A 19,697-nucleotide genomic window follows, 5' to 3' on the forward strand; every position below is an offset into this window, starting at 1 on the left:
GAATATAATTCAACTAGACATGGACATAACTATCCTCAGTAAATCTCACACCAAACAAAAGCCAAACCAAAAAAAAAAAGTCAGAAACTGTGCCATAAATTCAAAATCCCTCTATGTGCCAATCACCATTCTCAAGTTGTGTCATTACACTAATTTGTATCCAGGAATAAAATGCCTCAAGAAATACTGCAATGTACTCTTTGGTCATAGGATCAACTCATACAGAGTATCTAGGATCTTGTGGCCTTTCCCACTAAGTCTGACTCATTTTATTTTCTGGTTCCTTTCACCTATCTAAAACTGTACAGTCCTTGTAATATATTATCTCAGTCTATTCTTAGGTTGTTTGGCATTTCAAGTACCTTAGGATCATCTAAGATTCTATTAGAATCATCTTAGATTCATCTCTTAGATGTCCTAGAATCATTTTAGATCATTTAGAGTGTTTCTCAGATATCTGTGTTGGAGAATCAGATCTTTATTTTGTTTAATTTCCATTTCACTGCAAGCTGACATTTTCATAAAACAACATGAAAATGAATTACTAGAAAAAGGTTCATGTGTGCATGTGGAGGCTACAGCACTGTTTACTCGCCATTTCTATACTCATCTTACTATAGACCTGAAACAGTCTGTGACCCAATCAGGGACCACACTTTGAGGAGCACTGATTGAATCAATGACTCTCAATTGAGAAGAGGTATTGATCAATACCCTATGCCCACCATCAATCCTGGGAGCTTCTGATACATCTTCTCTTCCCCTGTGGCAATTCATTGCCACTGGGATCTACTGACGAAAAGGCTGACGATGGAGAACACGTTGGTGGAAACTATCTCAGAGTAAATTATAGGGAAGGGTTAGCTCCCTCAACTTGATAATAGAAAATATTCCAACAGAGGCCACCAGATTCAGGAAAATCATAAGCTGGGAGAAAATCCCCTACTCGTGGCTACCATGGATCAACAGGTAATGAAGTAGAGATAGCACAATTAGATAATCTATATGGCCCTCCCTACACTATGGCTCAGTCACTCTTAAAGGGATCCATTCCTTTTATCATAGTGCTGTAAGAAAGGGACTGAAAATCACTCTTGCGCTTGTTTTTTCCATTAATATTCCTTTACCCATGGCATTGCTGTTCATCAGAAACACCCCAAAGGACAATCCACTAGCATCTTCAAGACACAGGAAGAATGTCTGCGCACCATACAAATTAGTTCCATTCTGCAGAAAGATAATTAAAAACCAAAATTTACAACCAAGAAGTCTCAGCACCACATTGTGTGGTTGGTTTAGGAAATCAGTCCTAATCATGCAACTAATTGACAGGAAATTCATGGTCATAAAGACACATTTTTAAAAGATGGGGTCTATATCTAGTTGATGTTAACCAAGTGAACTCCTGTTTTCTTACAGAATGAGCCAGCTATGATCATTCATCCAGAAGGAATGTGAAGGCTGTGATGTTTTTTACAAGGTGAGAGGATAGGAATTTTTAAAACGTAATTCAAAAAAGCTGCCCTCTCAAAGAGGCCTGTCTTAACCTGACTTAAGCTCCATCAATATGCCTTAATATGAATCAGGTAACTAGATGGAGCTCTAGTCTAGGCTTGTCTTCGAGACTCCAGAACAGGAGTTCTCAACCTAGACTGCATGCCAGACCAATTAAAACAGAATCCCTGGAGACAGAAGCAGACATAGCTGTTATTTTTTAATTTCCCCAGATAACTCCAACATGTAGTCACATTTGATAACTATTGCTCTGGAAAAGCGTTTCTCAAAATTTGGCGTATCCACAAATTACATGGGCATCTAAAAGCAGATTTTTTTTTTTTTTCATACAGGGTCTCACTCTGTTGCCCAGACTGGAGTGCACTGGCATGATCTTGGCTCACCGCAACCTCTACCTCCCAGGCTCAAGCGATTCTCCTGCCTCAGCCTCCTGAGTAGCTAGGATTACAGGTGCATGCCACTACCACCTGGCTAAATTTTTTTTTTTTTTTTGAGACGGAGTCTCGCTCTGTTGCCCAGGCTGGAGTGCAGTGGCATGATCTCAGCTCACTGCAAGCTCCACCTCCCGGGTTCACACCATTCTTCTGCCTCAGCCTCCTGAGTAGCTGGGACTACTATCTGCCACTATGCGTGGCTAATTTTTTTGCATTTTTAGTAGAGATGGGGTTTCACCAGGTTGATCTTGAACTCCTGACCTCAAATGATCCAAATGCCTCGGCCTCCCAAAGTGTTGGGATTACAGGCGTGAGCCACTACTCCTGGCACTAAATGCAGATTTTAATTCAATAGATGGAAGAAGGGGCTGAAAACTCACCTCTCTCACATGATGGTTCCCCTGCTACATACACACTTTGAGTAGTAAGGTTCTGAGGCTCCTTAATGAAACAATTGTCACCAATTATTCCTACGTTAAGTTGCTCTGACTCAACAGCTTTTCTACTTTTCTGATAGGCATATGTACAGTACAGACCCTGGCCTTAAAATTACACAGAGAAGGGATAAGATTCTTCCTCTGTTCTTACAAACTCTTTTTTCCTTTTCTTTTCTTTTTTTTTTTTTTTTTTTGAGACAGAGTCTCACTCTGTCGCCCAGGCTGGAGAGGAGTGGCGTGATCTCAGCTCACTGCAAGCTCCGCCTCCCGGGTTCAGGCCATTCTTGTTCTTACAAACTCTTTTGCCTTGAGCTATTAATTTGGCTTCTCTGGACCTCGGTTTTATCTAACAAGAAATTATTATATTTTCTAGACTCTATGGCTAAATAGAAATATATATATACACACACATATATGTATGTGTGTGATATGTGTGTGTGTGTGTGTGTGTGTATATATATATATATATATATATATATATATATAGTTGACTAATAAATTATTGCTGTAATCTCCTTTCATCTATCCATTAATTCTGTTTAGTCAAGAAAGCCCAGCCAGGCACAGCGGCTCACATTTGTAATCCCAGCACTTAGGGGAGACCGAGGCCAGAGGATTGCTTGCATCCAGGAGTTTGAGATCAGCCTGAACAAAATAGCAAAAACCAGTCTCTACAAAAAAATGCAAAAAAAAATTAGCCAGGCATGGTGACACATACCTTTAGTCTCAGCTACTCCAGACACTGAGGTGGGAGGGTCACCTGAGCCCAGGGAGGTTGAGGCTAAAGTGAGTCATGGTTGCGCCACTGCACTTCAGCCTGGGCAACAGTGAGATCCCATCTCAACAAAAGAGGGAAGAAGAAAAGAAAAAGAAAGGCCCTGAACAACAGAGTATTGCCAAATCCAGAAAACAATGTTATTTCCAATTTTAGCAGTCAAGACAAACAAAAGTGGAAATAAAATAAAACGACAAAACTCTGTCTATTCTTTCACTACCACAATCATTCTTTATACAAAACATGATTGTTTTAGCTGAGACTTTATCCTATTTTGATAAACCTGGTAAGTTGGTGATTAAAGGGGAACCTAAAAGTATGGTGATCACAATCAACTGTTGTTCAGAGTACAGATATTAATAAGATCTTCTCCATATCTGGTTAGGAAAAATATGAAGGAGTTGGCATTTACTGAGCACTTTCCTTCTGGCAGCCATTCTTCTAGATACTTTACATGTATCAGTCCATTTAATCCTCACCACTACCCTATTGAGATATTACTTCCATTTTATAGATAAGAAACTGAATACAGAGAGGTAAGTAACACCCAGAACCATGTAACTGGTGAGTAGCAAGACCAGAATTCAAAGCCAGGTAGTCCCACTCTAGACTCTTACTCTTAAACACTACACTGTAATACTAGAGGTGACCTTCAAGAATGAGACTATGATATTCAGTGGAAAGGGACCCATCTGAAAGCTTACTCCATTGGGAGTTGTGTCCCTGTTAAATATGGGCCAGGTCTTCCAATTCATATCATGCCGGTACTGCTGGTGCACATGCTCTCCCAGGCCATACACATTAGCACTAGGCAGTCGGGTGGAGAGCTGCAAGAACTGGTCGGCAAACAGGAGGGGCCCAATGCTTGAGTCAAACCTAGACACAGGTGGAGAACACAAGGATGGGTGAGCAAGCAGTGTGGAGAGAATGTAAGTGTTTGGAAAAGCATCCTTTATATCTCAATGACTCAATAGCCCCCATTCATTCAGTCCCATTTGCCATCCTGTGACATTTTTCTATGGACAACAAAAGATTAGGACTCCTTGAAGAAAGGGACCATGTGCAAATTTCTTACTCCCAGACCAGACAGCCTACCACATGACCAGAACACTATACTTACAATAGGAGATGTTCAGTAAATATTTACTGGTGGACAGCTGATTATATATTATAGATGGAGGGAAATAAAGGGAAAACTAAAGAGAAAAAAAAAAGATTGTGCAAACAGAAGAAAGAGAAGGAAAGTCAGAAAAAAATACATACTTTAGAAGGTAAAGGGTCTGGTCACTAATAATGGTCTCACAATCTTCAGGAATATTGTTGAAACACCCCCTTCTCCATGCTTACAGACCTCCCTGTAACCTTCCTACTCTGATCCTTCGATAGGTTTCCAAAACTTACAAAACACGATTGTTGCTTCTTCTGGTCACTTTGATGCTAAATGGCTCTCTGGAGACTTCAACTTGGTAGGTCAAAGAAGCAGCAGCATTTCCACTAAAGGACTGCACATGTTCATGGGGTACTTCAAACCTGTTATTGGTTTGGTCGGTCAACTGTGCAGAGACAGAAATAGAAGGAAAGCCAAAATAAAAACTTGTCAGAGCTTCCCAATATCCCTACTTATGATACTGGAATCAGGTACTGATCAAACTGACCTCATATCTAAGGTAGATGTACTCAGTATGTTACGAAATTCAAAGGGTTCACCTTTGGGCATAAGCTGGTCTTTAGGTAGAGACATACACAGCACATCTGCAAAGATGGATTGAAAGCTGTGATCTCCCTTATGTTTTCTTCCTACCACATTCCACATGTCAGCTAGAGTAAATAAATGAAAGCCAAACTCACTAGTAAACTGTAATACACATTCAGGAAGTTAGTATTCTGGCTTACCTCCATTTGTGTTACCTGCATTTGTCACACTAAAGGAAGACTATTCCGTATATGTCTTTAACATACAGGTGCCGATTAATAATGACAGTAGAGAAAAATACCTCCAGTAACAAATTTTTCTATTTTTGTAGTAACTGCAGTCATCGGATAGGGAACAAAAGTCTCTCAAAAAAAACTTAAAAAATAAAATAGACAAATTACAACCTTAAAGTGGAAACGATTAGATGTCTGATATTCTGCTGTGAGAAGAACATTGTCAACATTGCTTCCGAACACGGGTGAAGAAGGCAGATTTTTCAACTGGGCTGTGAATCCTAACACAGGAGAAAAAAAAAAAAAAAAGTTTTCATAGTTGACTCTGCAAATTCTCAAATAATACCTACATAAAAATTAAGACACATGGGGCTGGGTGCAGTGGCTCACACCTGTAAACCCAGCACTTTGGGAGGCCAAGGCGGGTGGATCACCAGGTCAGGAGTTCGAGACCAGCCTGACCAACATGGTGAAACCCCGTCTCTACTAAAAATACAAAAATTAGCCGGGAATGGTGGTGCATGCCTGTAATCTCAGCTACTCCGGAGGCTGAGGCAGGAGAATTGCTTCAACCCGGGAGGCAGAGGTTGCAGTGAGCCGAGATCATGCCACTGCACTCCAGCCCACACAACAGAGTGAGACTCCGTCTCAAAAAAAAAAAACAAGATTAGGATACATGTCAAAGGGATTGATGAAAAGCCTTTATTTCTCAAAAGAAGGGAAAATACAGACATATATGCCATCATATGCACATACTATCTATGGCAGATTATGGCGCTAGATATCATCATTACTTTATATAAAAATCTGTCTCTCTTCTACAAAATCTGATTGAAAACCTCCCCCAATAAGCCTAACACTCATTCCACAGGCCCATCAGTCATTTGGTGTTAATCAGATTCCCTTTACATTCTCAGACCTGACATATATATATACACAATTCCTTCTCAGTCATTTTCATACTGCATTACAGGTGATTATATCCATTGATGCCATCTCCCTAATTAAATGGTAAACCAGGTGAAAGTTGAGACCTTATTGGAACAGTCCATCAGGCCCAGAGCATCTAAAAGGGGAACGTGCCTCTTCCTTTCCACTGAGAGCCTCTCTAAAGCGTCACCTTCTGCTATCCCCTAGAATGGTCATCATTATGTTCTGCATTTTTTGGGGGGCTGCTGGATGGAGTCTAGCTCTGTCACCCAGGCTGGAGTGCAGTGTCACAATCTCAGCTCACTGCAACCTCTGCCTCCTGGGTTCAAGCGATTCTCCTGCCTCAGCCTCCTGAGTAGCCAGGACTACAGGCACATGCCACTACACCCGGCTAATTTTTGTATTTTTAGTAGAGATGGAGTTTTGCCATATTGGCCAGGCTGGTCTCAAACTCCTGACCTCACATGACCCATCCATCTCGGCCTCCCAAAGTGCTGGGATTACAGGTGTGAGTCACTGCGCCCAGCCTATGCTCTGCATTTTAGAGTAAGAGGAAGAAGAGGGGCTATTCACTCCATGAACACTTATATTAACTTTCACAACATGTTTATAAAATTGGAATTATTTCCATTTCATAAAAATAGCATAAAATTAGAGTTGGAAGTAGTCTGAGAGGTTACTGATTTCGAATCCCCCACTTTAAAAGGGATAAACTTGAAAACAAAAATGATCAATGATTATTGCACAGTCATGAAGGTCCATAATGGGGAAGCTGGAAAGAGGACATGGCCTCTCAACTCCCAAGGCAGAGAATAATTTTTTGCTTGGTGCCCACATAGATTCCAGTCCTTGATTAAGAGCAGTGCCTACCTTCTGTCACATGTGGTTATGTGGCCCCACAGAGCAGAACTCTGCAGGCTGCCCCAGCTCTCCTCTGGGGGATACAGAGTCAGCCTCCAGAGGGTCTGGACCTCCTGCATCATGGCAGACTCTGGCTTACCTGCATTTGTGTTTACAAGGTCGCCCTCCATGTGGTAGCTATGATTCTTGGAATAGTAGCACCAGGGAACACTCACAGCTCCCTGGGGATTCCAGCAACAGCCACGTTGGTCACATGTGGCCTGAAACAACAGGTTAGTCAAAGAAGCTCCATTTAGTCATAGAACACGATCATTTATAAAGCATAAAACATCTAATCTGAGACTATAGTATCAAGAACTTCATTTACAAATAAGAAAACTGATATTTAGATAAATTGTGCCATATACCAAGAAATGGCAGAGCTTCTACCTATAACCAATTTTTCTGACCAGTGTCCTTCCTATGTAACAGTACGGGAAGCAAAATGCATTTTGTATCTTTTATCACAAATATATTTCATATGTTTATCACAAATATATATCATAAATATATTTAAATAGTCTAAACAATAATATAATTATATCACCAGTAATCTAAAATTACAAATGGAGTTTCATTTATATTGGCTTTGACTTTTAAAAATAAGACTTTGCAATCAATTTTATTCTGAAGCTTTCAAATCAAACTAATGTTGTTTTGACTTTTAAATATATGCCTTACATTTATGTGGATTATACATATGTGAGATATATGACATGTATACAGTCCCTGAACTCCTCCAGAGGCAGAAAGTAGTCCCTCTTGACACCCAAATAGATTCTTACTTAAGAAAGGTATGTGCCTTCTAACATAATTAATGACTGAATCAAGTGGAGGCCAAAATGAAGATAGTTTCTTTCTCACACCAACTAATTTGGGAGAAGCAACCAGGTTAAACACAAAAAAGAACAAAGAAGTCTCTCCTCTTGAGAGCGTGCTGAATCAAGTGATTTGCAAGTAATAGAAACCAGAGAAAATAACACGATGTTGCTTTCAAGATTAGATCACAGAAAGATTGAAGCTTCTGTCTTGCTTGCTCTCTTTCACTTTCACTGTTGGAGTCCTCGTTCTGGGAGAGGCAAGTTGTCATACTGTGGAGGGGCTCACATGGCAAGGAACCAAGGGAGGTCTCCAGCTAGCAGCCCACAAAGAACTGAGGTTCTCAGTCCAACAACACCTGAAGAGCTGAATCCTGCCAACAACTGCATGAGTGAGCTTGAAAACAATCATCCCATAATTCTGGAAGACACCTTGACTACAGCCTTCCAAGAGACACTGAGCCAGAGGCACCTACCTAAGCCAAGGTCAGATGTCTGACTACAGAAGCTGTGAGTAAATATTTGTCCTATTAGGCCATTAAATTTTGGTATAACTTATTACACAGCAATAGATAACTAATACCTCCTGCCAGATCACTTTACAGATAAATTACCTTTGGCCCAGAGTGGTAAAGCTTCTCCAAGGTAAAGTGACCTGCCAAAGGTTACTCAGCTATTGAAAAGGCAAGAACATAACTTAGTTCTCTTACTATCCATTTCTTTTTTTTTCTATACTCTGGGTTGAGTATCTCTAAGCACATTTTCACAAGAATGCAGCCTTGCAAATGGTAAGAAAAAATGTTTTGCTTAGTTATACGAACAATGAAATTTAATCAAATGCTATTTTTTACACTAATAGCCAATATGAGGGATAAACAATGATGTCCACATGTGGTTTATACTGCTGTAAGATCAGGTTTCACTGTGAACTCAACCTCAATCCACAGTTTTGTCTTTGTTCTTGTAAAACCCACTCAGATGAAACCTCAGCATAAAAAGAAAAAAGTGTTGAAAAGGGAGGGTGTTAAGCATAGCGGTTTTTGTATACAGCCCGGAGTTTAATAATTTTTCCATTAAACTGGAAAGGACAAAGATCAGAGTGGCCAAAAGAGCAAGGAATGCAAACAGTCTTTGCTAGCCAAGTCAAAAATGCCAGCTTCTACAGTAGAGCTGAGCCATTGCAAGAAGTGGGAAGAGACATGGAGCAAGACCCACATAATAAGAGAAAACAAAGTATATAAAACCTAGGAAAATAGATTTAGAAAGAAACTATGGACAATGATGGCATGAATAGAATTAGGGCACACAAAAAAATTAGGTCCAGGACACAAAATGCCCCTTTAAGTTGGATATGAGAATTAAAAATGTAAGGGAAACTGCCAAAATAACATAGAATGTGTAACTACCAAAACAGTACTGAAGGAAAAGTGTTAGAGTTGGGGGGAGTGTGGAAATCCTCAATCCAAAAAATTAAGAAAAAAGACAAGTTTATGAAGGAGTGGGGGTGGGGACTAGCACATAAACAGAATGAAGAGAAAGCACAAAATGAGACCTTAGAAAGAATGTGTCGTGTCAACTATTACAGGGTTTAAATATTTAAAAGACAAAGATAGATTACATTTAAAGAAGTAAGTCCAACTAAATGTTTCTTGTAGTTTACACATCCTAAACTTAAATTGACAAAAACCCTGAAAGTAAAGTGGAAAACAAATACGTAAAAAGAATGCCAGCTGGGGGCAGTGGCTCACGCCTGTAATTCCAGCACTTTGGGAGGCAGGCAGATCACTTGAGGTGAGGAGTTCAAGACCAGCCTGGCCAACATGGTGAAACCCTGTCTCTACTAAAAATACAAAAATTAGCTAGGTATGGTGGTTTGTGGCTGTAGTCCCAGCTACTCAGGAGGTTGAAGCAGGAGAATCGCTTGAACCCAGGAAGTGGAGGTTGCAGTGAGCTGAGATTGTGCCACTGCACTCCAGCCTGGATGACAGAGTGATACTCCATCTCAAAACAATAAAATAAAATAAAAACCATATTAATATCAGGCAAATAGACTTTAAGTAAAAATTCATTATTAGAGAGACATAGAGTCAGTACCTGATGATTAAAGTTTCAAGATATTGCAGCTCAAACTTGATATACACCTAATAATAAAGACTCAAAATATATACAAGAAAAGTGTAAAGAATCACAAGGTAAAATTAAGGGAGATAGTACATAACAGAATATTTTAAGAGCACCCAGAGTAATTGATGGATAATGTACATAAAAGATGGAAAGACTGAGGCAGGAGAATGGCGTAAACCCGGGAGGCGGAGCTTGCAGTGAGCTGAGATCCGGCCACTGCACTCCAGCCCGGACGACAGAGCGAGACTGTGTCTCAAAAAAAAAAAAAAAAAAAAAGATGGAAAGATATGTTACTTTTTATATAATAGTTATACAGGCTCTTTTGCCAACATGAAGAGGAGGAGTGAATAGAATTCAGAGATAGAGAGAAGTCAGATCCTGAAGACACTGCTTAAGAGTAAATCAAGCTCTGCTCACCCTAACCCCCTCCTCTTCCAACTCCCAATGCTTGTTAACACTTAAAAGAGAGAGAAGGGAAGAAACAAAGAAAGTACTTTATGTCAAAAGCAAACATGAAGCATAAAGGATAACTACAGCCCAGTCATATCCATGAACATAAATGCAAAAGCCTAAAAGAAAAAGCACACAGGATTAATAACAGAAATCAGTAACATATTAAAGGAATAATGACCAAGTGGTGTTTCCTCCAGAAATAAGGAGATCCTTCAATGATAGAAAATCTACTTGTGTAATTCATAATAAAAATTTATTTTAAAAAGTATACCATATAATCATTTGAATTCATCAGCTATTATAATAAAATTTTTAGCAAACTTGGAATGAAAAGCAACTTCCTCAGTTTGATCATGGATATCCACCAAAACTGTACAAGAAGTATCTTACTAAATGGTAACATATTAAAAGGATTCCTTGTAAAATCAGGAAAAATAACCTAAGTGACCCATCACTATGATTGCTTATAATTTAAAAATATATTGGAGGGCCTAACAATTCAAGAGAACAAGAAAAAAATGTACAAAACTGAGTACAATGAAGCCGAATAATTCATTACTTCCAGACAAAATATTGTCTAGGTAGAAATTTGAGAAAATTTATAGAAAAAAATAGAATAAATAACTCAATTATTATTATATTAGATTCTTTTTTTCTCTTCTTAAATCTATAACTTTTTGTTTTTTGCCTCTAGGCTTTTAGTCTTCCTGGAATTGTTCCTGAGATACAATGTAATACGGGAATATATAGTTATCAAAGCATAAGTCACAATTGTTGATAGGCCTGACTCTATTAAAATATAAAACTTTTGTTCATCAAGACAGTATAAAATAGATGAGCAAAGCCTCAAAACAGTAAATACTTGCAACACATATGATAAGAATAAGAATCCAGAATCACATAAATGAATGAACAGGAAGCTTGTACATATCAAGAAGAAAAACATCTCAATATAAAATTGGGCAAGACAGAAAAATTCACAGAAAAGAACTAAATGAGAGATGTTCACCAATATTAGTATTCAGAAAAATTAGCACTGAAACCACAACAGAATTTTATAATCCCCAAATGGCAAAACTTTAATAAACTGTCAATTCCAAAGAGGATACAGAGAATGACAGTGAGATGGTAAATAAGCACAGCTGCTTTGGAGATCAATTTGATAATGTCTAGTAAACTTGAAGATATATATCTAAAATCACACAGGTGCAAGTAAAAAAACTTACAAAGATATTCAGAATAGAACTGATGTAACTTCAAGATATTGGAGAAAAACTAATCTTTTTACTTAGAAAGAGTGATTTTGATTTATTTTTGCCGTAAAATTGATATACAATTTTATACAATTGTGTACCAATTTTATGGCAAAAATAAACGAACTAGAGATATCTATCAACTTAGTTAAATCTCACAATGTTAAGTGCATAAGCAAAAATGTTTATAGGCTGTATATGTCTTTTATTTACAAGGATATATAGAAGTAGTAAAGGTCGAAGGGAATGCATGGTAAATATCAATTTCAAAAGTGTGGTGACCTCTAATGAGGATGGAGGAAAAGGTAATAATACAGAATGGATATGCAGGGGACTTCATCTCTGCTGATAATATTTTATCTCTTAAGCTGGATAATGGTTATATATTTTTGTATATCTTAAAGATTTATTAATAATTATTTCAAAGAAGTTAGTGCAACATAGAAAAAATCAAAACCAATGTGAAAATAAATAATAGGAAAGAATATAGAACTGCCTATTTTCTCAGCTCCCCATCTTTTATCAAGTACCTAATGTGTCATTATTTTTCAAGCTTTCATATACTGGATTACCAAGAAGACTATAATAATCGTGACTAACAATATAAAAATACAGTCTGAAAACATTCCATATTTTGCCAAAATCCCTTCCAACATAACGACCTACAGAACTGCTGAAAATGTACAACTTTGCACATTGTGTCAAACACATTTTACTATACTCTCAAACTATGGTACCTGTCAGAATCACCTTGAAACTTTAGGAATAGTGTAAAAGCACAGGCCCTATCCTCTTTCACTGAAGCTGGAGTGCTAAGGATTTTATTAGCTCTCTAGGTGATGCTAAAACAGAACAATGTTTGAAAACCACTGCTGTAGACCAGTGGTTATTAATCTTAGTTGCACATTTGGATCACCTGGCAAATTACAAAAATAAGCAGGCCTGGGATCCACTCCTTAAGAATTAAATCAGAATTTCTGGGACAGAGCCTGGGAAATACAGAAAAAGAGAAGCAAGCAGAAAGTAGTAAAATGAAAACCACTAAATGATAATCCATGATTCCTACTATTACAGGAAACCAGAGAAGCCCCAGGTGCTTGCTGGGCTGATCAGTGTAATGGGTAGAGAGAAGAACCAGAAGAAGCCTAAAGGGATCATCCTGTCACAGACTTTCTCTCCTAACACCTTTTCTGTAGTAAGTATGTGGGCCTTTTAGTTTTAAAAATACTTTCTCACATATTTGTATACAAAAAAGAGAAATTGCCACCCTATATTCGCAAAAGCCTATTCTAAAGGTGAAATCAATTATCAACCAGAAACTTTCTCAGAAGTAATTCCCTATGTCTTTCCACAATGTGAGGTGAAAATAATTTACTGATAAGATTACAGGTGCCTTGAAATGCATAAACCATTAAGTCATTAGGAAGCAGCAGATCTAAGATTTAAAAAAAAAGAAAATCAAAATTTCAGCATCTGCAGCATTCAGAAGAGAAAGAGGGCAAAGTTGCAAGGACAAATGCAAACTGGTTAAAAGGACATGATCCCAGACTGAGGGAGAGTCAGCTTGAGTGTGTCAGTGGCATCAACCATTTCCTGCCACTGGAGGGAACAGGAGGCACTCCTTCCCATTCGCATTAGACCTCAGTCACTCAGCTCTGCCACCCAACCTATTCCCAGTGCTGACTCCAATAACCTGTGCCACCCCATCCTGCTCTGTTCTGTACTGTCCAGTTCACCACAGCCTTGACCATTAATAGCAGCCTTTATGCTACTCTGAAGAAAAAAAATAAGCATTCCTCTGCAACTGTTTTAAATGGCCATCAAGTTCTCCGACACACTTTGCATCAAGAGGTGGAGTCTATCATTGTTCCTGTTGAATCTGGGCCGGCCTGAGACTGATTTGATCAATAAAATGCAGCAAAAGTGATGCTATGCTGGCTTAGGTGTGGTATTTAAGAGAACTGGAAGCTTAAGTCTCTGTCTCTTGCAGCACTGAGCCACCATGTAAGAAGTTCAGCTACCCTGCTGGGGAGAGTACCAAGACAGACTCTGTGACTACATGGAGGGGAAGAGGGTGCAGTCAGCCTTACAGCCATTTTCGCCAAGGTACCAGGTATGTAAGTAAAGTCATCTTGAAACCTCCAGACCAGACCAGCCACCAACTAAATACCACCACATCATGTAATCTCAGTAAATGCTATGTGGAACAGGACCATTCAGTCAAACCCTGCCAGAATCTCAGACTTATAAAATCACTAGATATAATAAAACAATTGTTGCAAACCAGTAAGTTTGGGTAGTTCGTAATTCAGTAGACAAATGGAGAAGTTGTGCTCTAAGAAAACAGAAGTCTAAGAAAATAGAAGACTTAGAGCAATTTTAGTTAGACTGGTGCTTTGGCTGGAATGGGCCACCTCCAAAATTCAGGTGTTGCCAATATGTTAGTATTAACAGGTGGGGTCTTTAAGAGGTGATTAGGCCATGAGGGCTCTTCCCACACAAAGGGAATTAGGTGCCTTTATAAAGGAGACAGTGGGCTGTCTCTTGCCTTCTGTCTGCCACCATGTGAAGATGTAGCAAGAAGGTCCTCACAAGATGCCAGCACCTTGGTCTTGTTCTTTCCAGTCTCCATCCATAACTGAGAAGTAAAATTCTGTGTTTGATAAATTACCCAGTCTTGGGCATTATGTTACAGCAGCACAAAAGAACCTGATGTTGTGAACAAAAAAGGTGGAATCAGAAAGTCTCCACATGAAGAAAATGAATAGAATGAAACAAAGTATCCCATCTTCAAATAGAGCAGGAATTTTAGAAGTTGAAAGCACTTGATGATAAAGGAATTTCAAATCACCCTCTATTCATCAAAATGTTCTCTAGCTGTTTTTATGTGCGGCAAGTTTGAACAAATGAATGAATAAAATTAGTCTCGACTCTGTGAAATATCTTAATTTTAGGCTATTTTATAATATGTGCATCTTGAGTTAGGTTTTGAAATTTAGCTTGTTAGATTGGCCACTTCATTTAACCTCAAGGTGAAGTCTAACAGCAAAGATTTTTTAAAACAAAGTTGCCACCAGAATCCAGTCTTTCTAGTCCCCCAAATCAGACTGTGGTGAATTTTCAGAGAAACATTTCCCAGAACCTTAGAGATCACTATTCTAAAATATTTTGAGGTTAGTACAGTGTTCAATAGTTATTTGTTTAATGAGCACTTTTAGCTGAGCACACTGTCTCATTTTACTTAGAAGGATTTGACAGTTTATAAGAAAATGTGACTTACTGATCAAGTCAAAGAGCTTTCCAGAAGCAAAGCCAGGACTGAGTAACTCAATAACCTGGCTCCCCTTACAACCTTTCACTTGTCCAATGGCTACACTATCATTTCAAGGTGCCAAACATAAACTTAAGTCTTTTAAGACTTGAAGTTTGTATCTGGGCTCACTGCTCTTCCTAGCACCATATAATGGCTATTAACTGATGTTGTATAAACAAAGAGTAATTTAAAGGTGAAGACTCACAATGACCTTGGCAAAATGCAATACTCTTGCTGCTATATCATAAAACATGATCCCCAACACATTGATAATAAACTGGAATTTGCCAAAAGATACCATAAGCCAAATAAATGAGTAATACACAGACAATTACCAAGTGTGTTTGCTGTAAAAGATGGCAAAGCTTCTGCTTAAGAAATATGGTAACCTCTCAAATTACTCAGATTACCACTTATATTATTGTTATCCTTGGAAAACAACTGTGAATTTCTCTCAGCTTAATTACTCTACAATGTTCACTTAGGGCACGCGGGTTTATCTTTAAGCATGTAACCTGCTCTCCCATGTTTACACAGTGCATTATAGCCCTGAAACATCAAAGTATTTAAAAGTATTAACTATCATTTCTTTCCTAAGCTGGATATCTGGAATTTGATGAAATATTCCTGCTCCCTGCCATCAATGGGATCTTTCAACTCTGAGTTCTGGAATTGGGGATAAAAGACTTTATCAAGGAAGTGGAAAGGATTTTAGAATTCAAAGGTTCAGAATAAGTGTAGAGAGCTGTCTTTAAAATCTGCATAGAAGTATAGCCTAAGTGAACCTATAGAGGCACAGAGGTAGGGTCTTAGATGATAGAAGACAGTGTTTGAACTTGACTCAACACACAGTAATAAACCACTATATGTACTGGAGTTGGGTAGAACTAATAACAAAAGTTGGATGTAAAAAAGAGCAATTCTAATCCCTCATGTAATGGAATGGATGGGAGAAATGGAATTCAGAAGGGATGCCAGGCGGCACCTGGAGCAACCCAAGCATGAGGAAATGATGATCTAGGGATGGCAGTGAGAATGAAAATGAAATGCCTCTTCTGGAAAATATTGTTAAGGAAAACATTTTAAAATATATGAAATACTGGCCAAAGGGATAGAAGGGATGAGCCAAGCAGAAGTTCTGCTGTTTCTGCCTCAAGAACTAGAAGCTTAATAGAACTACTAACAGAAATCTGGTAGCTGAGAAGAAAAAGCAGATTTGGTGAGGAGGTAATGAGTTTAGCTGATGTGATAGGAAGGGATTCAGTGAAGATGCCCTCTAACCACTTTCAAGCCCAGAACTAAAGATACGAACTGGAGTTAGATAATTGAGTGATCTTTTTTTCTAAGATCCATGAAGGGGACTCCTAGAGTCCATTCTCTCGACAAAGAAGAGTCTCCCAAGAGTACTCAGGGTGTCAGGGTGGCTTGATATATTACTTCCTTCTGTACTGGAAAAAGATTCCCTCCCATAATTGGTAGAATGAAACAATGGTATTTATAAACAAGAACCATCTGCAGAGAAAGTTATTCTTTTAGTTCTTTTACATATAATCTTGGAGGACAGATAAGAATGAAAAAATTATATGGGAATGGCTTCAACACCAGAACATTCTGCCTACCCTATCTGTTGTGTTCATAACTTCTTCCCACCATCCTCTTTCAGCTATATTCCCTTTAATGTGAACGCCATACAAACACATCACTATCCATAGCCTCAGCTCTTAACAACAATCTGGATCAGCATACAGCTCTCAGGATTCGTGAAACATACAACAAAAGGCCTAAGATGTACCTTCTACAAGAAAATGAATCATTGAAAGTGCCAGTATTTCTCTCTGGCTGAGCATGCCAATTAATACACGCCAAGGTCATGGAGTAATTCAGTTGGGTATGACATGTAGAAAAGCCAAAGATCATTTATTGAACTTCAATCTTGATACCACAGTACTTATCAAAAGATCTTACAATAAAGCACCAAAGAAACATTACTATGGCTGTATCTGAAGTTCACCAATACCCAATAACAAGATGGAGTGTTGCAGTAGCGTGACATACTGAGAATGTGATAATCTAGGTGAGCTTCCAAGTAATTAGCGAGCTATTGAGTACAGCCCAGTTGAGCTATTGAGTAACTTGCACAATATGACAGGGAAAGTAAATGCGTGTGCATCAGCTTTCTGTAAGTTTCGCACAACAAACATAGGGTGTGGGCAAAGTACTTTATAATCATCATAATCAGCTGGACTTCAGCCGATAATCTAGAAACAATGGGCTAAAGTAAATACCCAGATGTCTGCACTAGCTTTAATCTGGCATTAATTACCTCCTTCCTTCCAAAACATAGCCCTTGAAACTTTGCCCTTATTTTAAATAATGCTTTGTGCACGTGTATGAATTTTTACTGTAGATCCCAGATGAGCTCTGGAAATTCTGAAAGGAGAAGGAGAGACATACAGGGCAAGAACAGAGGCAGAAAGAACTAGTAATCATGTAGTGTTGCCATATAAAAGACAAATACATTTTTAGTAAGTAAGCCCAAAATCTTTCATGGGACACACTTATACTAAAACCTGATTCATTGTTTTTCTGAAATTTGAATTTGGCTGGGCAACCGCACTTTTATTTGCTGAATCTGGCAACCCAAGGGAATATTCCAGGTCTTCCTTTCCTGAAGCTGCACAGCCAGCATGGACAAAGGTTAATTTGCCTGAGCGGCTAATGGCTGCAACATAAAGTGTTGCAAGTGACCTCTCTTGAGAGTCACTAATGAAGAAAACCAAAACAAAACAAAAACAAACAAAACAACTATCAGGTTGCATAAATTCTGAAATGGAAACAAAATTCATAACTCAAACCTTTGTTGGTGGCTGGTCAGGGATGCAATTAATTCGTTCCAATTCATTTACCACTGGACATTCAGCAGAAATAGGAGTGGTACCAGTTGTTCCAGGATCTAGGGGACCCGTTGTCCTAGGCTGCGTGGAACCAGTTGTTCCAGGATCTGGGGGATCAGTTGTCCCGGGATCTGGGGCTATATCAAAAGCAAACATAAAATGACCATTAAACAAATTTAATTTCACAGATATTCAATAGTTCTCAACACCTCCAGTTAACTCCACTACTGAGTGGGCTTCACTCTGATGACCTCAAAATTTATGCATTCACTTTATAAAATGTCACTTTGTTCCTGCTGACTGTATTTACCTCTGTGTATCTCTACATCATCTCCTTCTACTCCCAATTCCATCCCCTACAAGATGGTATGTATAAGAGTAAGGACTCCACCTTTAGACTAGAAGCTCATGAAGTTGGGGACCACCCTTCCTTTAGTTTAGGGGTCAGTAACTATGGCCTTCAGGCCAAATTAAGTCAAAACCTGTTTTACAAACAAAGTATTACTGGAAAATTACACACATGCACATTACATGTTATACACATTACACACTCATTTATTTTTAGCTGCTTTGTGCTACAAGGGCAAAATTAAGTCATATGGCAGACTCTGTATGGCCCACAAAATCTAAAACATTTACTATCTGGTCCTTTACAGTAAAGTCTGCAGATCTCTGATCTGATTCTTTACTTCCAACCCCAGCAGCAAGGGCACACAGAACATGTGCAGTACAAGTGCCATCCTAGTCACAGTAACCTTAACTTTGCTTGCTCAGTCAACAACCAATCCCCAGGACAAAGAATGCTTCTGAGCAACGTCATTCTTCTGTAAATACAAAGTCCTATATGACAAAAGATGTAAAGGGAGCCCACCAGTCTAAAAACTGACAGCTAGGACTTATCTAAGGGCTGGAGAACTTTGATTTCAGATTTAAAAATCAGTAAATTAGAAAATGTGTTTTTATTGTATCCTAAAATAAGGAGGTGAGCTTTCTTGAAGGTGTTCTACAATAAATTAATAATGACATTAAGACAAAACAGTTAGTCTTTTGATTGGTTTTCCTTTCATTCAGGGTTTCAGATTCAAATTGTGCCAATGTCTGCACAATGGTTTTAGTTACATCTTTAGAATCACATAATTTTAAGAGCTGAGCAACCTTTGGGACTTTTTTCTACAAAAAATAGAAATTGTTGTAACAAGGGATGGGGTGGGAGGGACAGAGAAGCCACAGGTTAACCCTTGATTGCCTGGTTCTCCTAGGAATTTGCTCCTAGATGAATCAGATAAGAAACCATGGATAACTCTGCATAATCCAGCTCCTTTTGGGGATATAAAAATTCAATAAACAAAAAAACTTCGATTAGATGAGGGTCTTCAGAAAGTCCATGAAAAATATGTATTATGAAAAAACTATGTAGAAATTTCAAATATTTTTGGTACTGACAGTAGATTGTTACAAAATGTCTGAACAGGACTTAGCTTGAGGCACTAGGAAAGATAAGACATCAGTTTGAAAAGAGCACCTATCAGAGCGACATAAATTCTGCTAAAACTGAAGCAAGAACTAACATCAAACTCATGATGAAGCTTGGGTGGAAAAATGGTGAAATCACTGATACTTACAAAATGTTTATGGGGACAATGCCCCAAAGAAATCAACAGTTTATAAAAGGATAACTCATTTTAAGAAGAGCCAATACAATATCGAAGATGAAGCCCACAGCAGCAGACCATCCACATCCATTTGTGAAGATAAAAATTAATTTTGTCATGCCCCAATGAAGAGGACTGACAAATAACAGCAGAAACAATAGGCAAAACCACGGACGTCTCAAGTGGTTCAGCTTACACAGTTGTGAATGAAAAAAATGAAAGTTGAGCACACTTTCTACTCTATGGGTGCCAAAATTGTTGCACCCATATCAG

General features: G+C 38.5%; 1 protein-coding gene and 1 long non-coding RNA gene across 3 annotated transcripts in view; one reads left to right on the forward strand and one right to left on the reverse strand.

The window, feature by feature from the left end:
* The window catches only part of MGAM (maltase-glucoamylase), a 119,629-nt gene that overhangs the window by 79,959 nt on the left and 19,973 nt on the right, over positions 1-19,697 (reverse strand). For both annotated transcript variants that reach the window (XM_030932136.1, XM_030932137.1), the window contains 6 exons: positions 17,734-17,909; positions 7,018-7,138; positions 5,259-5,368; positions 4,563-4,714; positions 3,866-4,037; positions 1,128-1,227 (listed from right to left, as the gene is read on the reverse strand). In XM_030932136.1, the coding sequence (XP_030787996.1) occupies positions 1,128-1,227; positions 3,866-4,037; positions 4,563-4,714; positions 5,259-5,368; positions 7,018-7,138; positions 17,734-17,909 (831 nt within the window). The remainder of the gene's footprint in view (positions 1-1,127; positions 1,228-3,865; positions 4,038-4,562; positions 4,715-5,258; positions 5,369-7,017; positions 7,139-17,733; positions 17,910-19,697) is intronic.
* Positions 7,980-14,032, forward strand: LOC115898227. Its single transcript, XR_004057922.1, has 3 exons — positions 7,980-8,245; positions 12,640-12,760; positions 13,556-14,032. It is a non-coding gene; the product is annotated as an uncharacterized LOC115898227 (long non-coding RNA).

This window comes from Rhinopithecus roxellana, chromosome 6, assembly GCF_007565055.1.
Source record: "Rhinopithecus roxellana isolate Shanxi Qingling chromosome 6, ASM756505v1, whole genome shotgun sequence".
Taxonomy (NCBI): Eukaryota; Metazoa; Chordata; class Mammalia; order Primates; family Cercopithecidae; genus Rhinopithecus; species Rhinopithecus roxellana.